Source organism: Diabrotica undecimpunctata, chromosome 4 (genome assembly GCF_040954645.1).
Source record: "Diabrotica undecimpunctata isolate CICGRU chromosome 4, icDiaUnde3, whole genome shotgun sequence".
NCBI classification, from domain to species: Eukaryota; Metazoa; Arthropoda; class Insecta; order Coleoptera; family Chrysomelidae; genus Diabrotica; species Diabrotica undecimpunctata.
In genome coordinates, this window is record NC_092806.1 from 103,856,150 (window position 1) to 103,862,349 (window position 6,200).

The 6,200-nt window shown below is 32.8% G+C and overlaps 1 protein-coding gene across 1 annotated transcript in view; it reads left to right on the forward strand.

Moving 5' to 3' along the window:
• Positions 1-2,623, forward strand: part of LOC140439832 (uncharacterized) — a 41,098-nt gene extending 38,475 nt beyond the window's left edge. Inside the window, exon 6 of the mRNA XM_072529984.1 lies at positions 2,406-2,623. Within this exon, the coding sequence (XP_072386085.1) occupies positions 2,406-2,562 (157 nt within the window). The 3' untranslated portion in view covers positions 2,563-2,623. The remainder of the gene's footprint in view (positions 1-2,405) is intronic.
• Positions 2,624-6,200: the final 3,577 nt, after the last annotated feature.

The window sequence follows — 6,200 nt, forward strand, 5'->3', positions numbered from 1 at the left end:
TTGCACCTACTGTTCCTACTATTAATTTACAGATAACTAGGTAATATACTTAAGTAATACTATTCGTCATCTTTAATAAATCATTTTTTTTTATTTACAAATTACATCCGCATCCACCATAATGGTTACAGAATTACAAAATTATAGTTTATAAAATATCCCTATAGATTTCAAGAAATTTACAATATTATTTGTTGAAAAATTAGTGCCTGATAAATTACTTAAACTGTTAAAGGTATGTCAAATGCGACACGAAAATTGGCAAAACTAGGGCATTCAATTAATAAATGGTTAATGGTAACTTGTACATTACATGTTTTACAAATAGGTGGATCACTTTTAGACAATAAAAGTCTCGTGTTTCCAATTCGTAATCTCGTTATCACCAATTGATTTCTTCTGTTCCTGGTTGAGAGTTCCAAAGCTCTAACGTCATTTTTAATTTGCTTTAGTGATGTTGGAGAAGATTGCCATTCGTTTTTCCACTTGCCAAAAAACTCGATTCTTTGTATGTAGAATCTGTTTTCTTATTATTGAAAGCCCATTATTGTTCTGCTATACGTTTTTTAAAGTTTCTACCAGTTTGACCGATGTAAGTTTTTGAGCAATGCGGCGACTGCCGCGATAGTCATACTGTCACAGTCATTAGTATTAAGTTGGCATTTAATTTCTTTTTGTCGTCTAGTAATGAAATTTTTAAAAGACCTCTTCTTTGTTTCTAAATGAAGAAGCGATAAGTCGTTTAGTAACCCTCGTATATTAGAGGTAAAGTTAACAGCTTCATAAGTGGACCTGTGATGCCACATGTAATTTCTAGGAAAGTAATAAAATATGTTTCGGTAAGAATTAGTGTCGATGGATTATTTTTGTAAATACCTTGAACTGCGTTTAGTAAACTAAGTGTCAGTTTATGTTCCCCTGTTAATATTATTTTCTTTTTTTTTTTTTTGGAGTTCATAGGGAATATTAGTTTTTTTCAAACAAGGTGGGAGGCATTTGGTTATTCATTGGATCCGGTGTAGCCACCGAAAAAAGTTGAAAAGGAGTGCTCTTTTTTGCCTTTGTATTGGAGGGAATGAATTTACATTTTGTAAATTAGTTTGATTACGATTGCTTTCTGATGGAGATATATATATATATATATATATATATGGGGAGAGATAAGGACATATAAGGAGATAGCGAGTGAAAAAAGTTCAGTTTGGCCAGCTGGTTTATACAAAAATCATTCTTAGTTATCAGTAGACACAATTGTTCTATATGGTGTGTTATCGTAAGTTATTAAGCGAGAGGTTGGAATTAAAATGTTTTCAATATCAGGAATACCGTATGAGACTCTTCAGAAAATAGTTATGTGTGCATTATCATCAGTAAGTTAACCATATTTTACGAATCAAACAGGAGAAGCTATTTGTAATCCGATACCTTTAAGTGCCTTTTCGATTATGAGGTGCGGTATTGTGGTAGATACATTTGATACGAGAATACGTTTAGCAGGGGTAATAAGTCTTCGGCTAGAAACAATTGATGAGTTGATCGTGATATTTTGGTGAGCACTGAGAAGTTCGTTTACTACTACAACGGAGGTTAAATAAATACAAATACGATTATTTGAATTTGAAATTCGAGATGCAATGGTGCTATTTTACTTGGTAACAATGTCACCTACAGCTTTTATATACTTAAAAAGAACATTTAAAATGGCATGTAAAATAATAACTTGAGTTTTATGAGGAAATGAAGGAGGTGGATATTTAGTTAAAGTTGCAGCGACAAAAGACTTGGTGTTCATTGTTATGTTTGTTTATAAAGTTATTTCAGTGTTATTTGAGTGTTACTTGAGATCATGCGGTCCTGGATATCAAAACCACTACACGTAAATTTAATTAATGCAACAGACGTACCAGTAGGACTGTAGATAAAGTGATCGAAAAATAACAGTTACCTTGTATAATGGTACGCCACTGGATAATCAAATTGTTTAATTTCTATAGTATACGATTCACAGTTTAAACCAAAACTAGTAAAACGATGTTGACTCGTTCTCTTTCTAATTAGGAATAATTTTGTTTTACTTAAATTCATTTTTAAACCGATTTTCATAGATTTTTGTTTAACCGATTTTAACAGTGGTCCCTTTTCTTCTTTAACTTATGAGTATTATGTCATCGGCAAATCTTAGATAACTTAAAAATCTGCTATCGATTTTAATTTAACGTTATTTCCAATTTAACTTCTGAATACATGATATAGTACAAGAGTAAATAATTTACAACTAACCATAAAAGGTCTAGTTCTTGAACTAGTTATAATGGAAAACAAGTAATAGACGCGTTAACCAAAACAAAGTAAACGCGTTTAACAAAAAACGACGCCATGATTAATTTTTTTTTTACTTTTTTTAGAAAATTCATACCAGCCACTGAATGTTTCCCAGACACACTTAAACAGCACTGTTCAAGTACTACTAAGATCAACAAGTTCTTAGACGACTACAGTAATGCTATCGCGTCTCCATGTCAAGGATCAACTACAGCTGTTAAAGAATCTAACTATCTTTAAATCCGGTCGAAAGTTCTGTAAAGATTATTGTAAGAAAAATAATAAAAATTAATAAAACCAGTTTTTTTTTGTTTCTGTTACGATTTTTATTCATTTATTTTTTAAAAATTTTAAATTTTCAATTTAAAAAGTTTTAAAATACGTCTATTACGACAAAAAATATCACGTCTATCAGGAACAAACAAAAAGATTGGAGACCTCAGCACAGTGCATCTATTGTCTATGCGATTCAACAGCAAAGACTTATTCTCGATATTTTGTCTAATTGCTACAGGAACAAAAAATCAGAGGAGTAGTGAAAACATGCGTCTTCGGCGAATACCTAGGACAGAGAGTGAACCGAAAGCGTCTTTCTGGTATGAACACTTCACACCGGAAAGTCATTTTTGTTTGTTATTTTAAAACAGTCTGTAGGTCTCAAGGAGTAGCTGTGTTAACATTTAGGTACGAATTATCAGGGTTGGATTAAAGTAATGATTTTTAGTATTGAGTTTTGAAATTAAAAGATTTGATATAGCAAAAATGTGACATTTTTTTCGCATGTGAAATATTGAACAATCGTCTAATCAGGCGAATGCAAACTCTATATTAGGATTTATCAGGTCATCTTTATTTGATAGGCGTAGGAAAGTTACTCATGCATAGTGCAGGTCAAGTGTAGTAGTTCTAAATTTAAAGTTCATGGTGCTGGTATTCATGGTATTTTGTTCAGTCATCTTTATCTCGAACGTTATTTCGATACAATTTTTAATGAGAAATTGGATTCCTAGTATAGAATCGTCTGTTAATTCAGACATTATTATAAGTCAAAGATCAATTTTATAGTCGATATTTCTGATCTAGCTCCTTTGATGAACCATTTGCTAGTTTTGTTCTTCCGGTATAGTTTTTCAGAGTACTTGTATGCCTAAGCCATTCTGTTTTCAGTATAATCTCAACAGTTTCTATGTCAATAAGCGATTTCTAAGTTTTTTGCCTGATTTTTAATGATGCGAAAAGACGACAGTCATTGTTCACTGGTTGTGTAATTGCGAGAACGTATGGTGTCGAATCTTTCTTCACAGACTGGGATGGCTCATTATTTCTTTCGCTTGTTATTCGCTTCCCTGGCACCTTATACAGCAGTGTTTGCTGTAAACTCCATGTTTGCTGCAACGGATACCTAATTTTTTCCATAGGTTTTTGAAAATTTTTTGGATGTGACATAGCATCTTGCATCTAAAGCACGTTCCTTTGGAATAATAAATAATATTCCTTTGGGTTTGTACAATGACACTAGCAGGATTTTCCTTTATAATGTCGTGTCTGCAATTTAATGCTTTGAGAGAAGAAGAGACACTAAATTGGTCCCAATAATTAATATATTTCAACAATTTGTACAAAATTGTCCCAAAAACTACTCACCTGGATATTTCTTGGGCTTAGAAATACAAATTTTGGCGGATTCCAATACGCATTACATGTACAACGCAGAAATATACAGTGACAAAAATTAAAACAAAACTGCAAAATCACTCTTTTCTGATCCCACCGAAGTAGTTTTACGGGTTACTTGACCAATTTATGGCAAGAGACGTAATGTGTCTGGCGATGGCTGAAACACTTTGGTGGAAATGGTTCGTGAATTAATAAAAAACATTTAATTACGTTGGCACAATTAAAAAAAAATAAACGCCAAATTTTACCAGAATTTCTTCCTTGAAGAAAAAGGTCAGAATATTATTCTTTGTTTGGATTCACTTCTGATGTTATTATGGTATATTATGTACCTAAGAAAGGCGAAAGTGTAATACTGATATCTACAATGCACCATGATAATGTTGTTGATGAAAAAACAAAAAAACCCGACATCATTTTATTTTATAATTCGACAAAGACCGGTGTGGATGCCTATGATAAAAAATGTGCCAGTTATTCTGTAGCTCAAAGATGACAAAGATGGCCAATGGGAGTATTTTTTCGTGTTATAAGTATTGCAGGTATCAACTTTCAGTGTGTTATATCAGTTTCTAAATAAAGGATCACAGAAGATACAGCTGAAACAAATAGACGACATCAAAGATATAAACGCGAGCTGGGATAAATTAAAAACAACATTGAAAAAGCAGCAACAGAATCTCTAGGAAAACGCAAAGTCATACTAAACAAAAAAAAAATCAACAATACACCCTGGCTCGGAAAAGAAATAAAAGACAAATAAAGAGAGAAACGAGAGGACTACACGGAGTACAAAACATTAAATACGCCAGAATCCCGAGACAGCTATAGAAGAATCCGAAATGAAACAAAGCAGTTGGTAAGAAGAACAAAAAATAAACATTGGGAACAGTTTACAAAAAAGATGGAAAGCGACTTATACGGTACACAAAAAAAAATATGGAGATTCATAAGAAAACCAACGGAAAGAAATGGCAGAATTAAAGGAATAAAATAACATAGCAAACGAATGGGAAATATACCTGACGGAACTGTTTAAAGCAAAGGAAAATAAAAATCAACACAATAACGTACCTGAATTAAAACACGAAATAAAAATCAGTTTTCAGGAAGTAGAAATAGCCATAAATTCACACAAAAATAGAAAGTCACCAGGACCAGACGGAATAATCAACGAGCTTCTAAAACACGGAGGAGAAAGTATCACCCTAGAGATGACAAAACTTATACAAAAACTAAAATTGCACTGAAAGATACCAGACTCATGGAGAATTAGTATAATCATACCAATGATCAAGAAAGGAGATAAAGAAGACCTCAACAATTATAGAGGTGTAAATCTACTGAACACCGCACTTAAGCTTACCACAAAAATCATAACCAACAAAATCAGTAAACTAACAACTGTATCAGATAAAACAACAAGGGTCCAGATCTGGAGGATACGCGTAGACGCCGTATCTGTACTAAGGCAAATCACAGAAAAGGCCATCGAGTACAATAAACTAGCATATCTATGTTTTATAGACCTGACAAAGACTTTCGATCGCATCAAAGTTGAAGACGTGTTACACCTACTGTATAAAAAAAACATGCCAATAAATATTATACAGACCATCGAAAACAGCTACTTTTATAATCGAATACAGGCAAAGGTAAAGGTAAATGGAAAACTAACACAGTGTATACCAGTACAAAGCGTAGTCAGGCAGGGTGACTCGTTAAGTCCACTTTTCTTTAATATAATTATGGACTAAATTATACAAGCAGTACGTAAAAGTTATAGCTACAGAATGAGGATCAAAGAAATCAAATATTATGTTACGCAGACGACGCAGCATTAATCGCCGAGACAGAAGACGAACTCCAAATATTAACACATATCTTCAATACACCAGCCAAGAAATACAATATGATAATATCAGCAAAAAAAACAAATGTATGACAACATCAAAATACCAACTACGATGTAAAATCGAAATTGATGGAAAGATAATAAAGCAGGAAGTAAGGTTTAGATATCTGGGAATAGATATAACTAGTTACGGAGATGTTGAACAAGAAGTACGACAACAAAGCGTAAAGAAAGTGAAGCAGCGGAATCTCTTAATAACACAATCTGTAAGAACAGACACCTAAGACAAGATACAACAACAAGACTCTATAAAGAAGCAATAAGACCTATACTAACATACACGGCG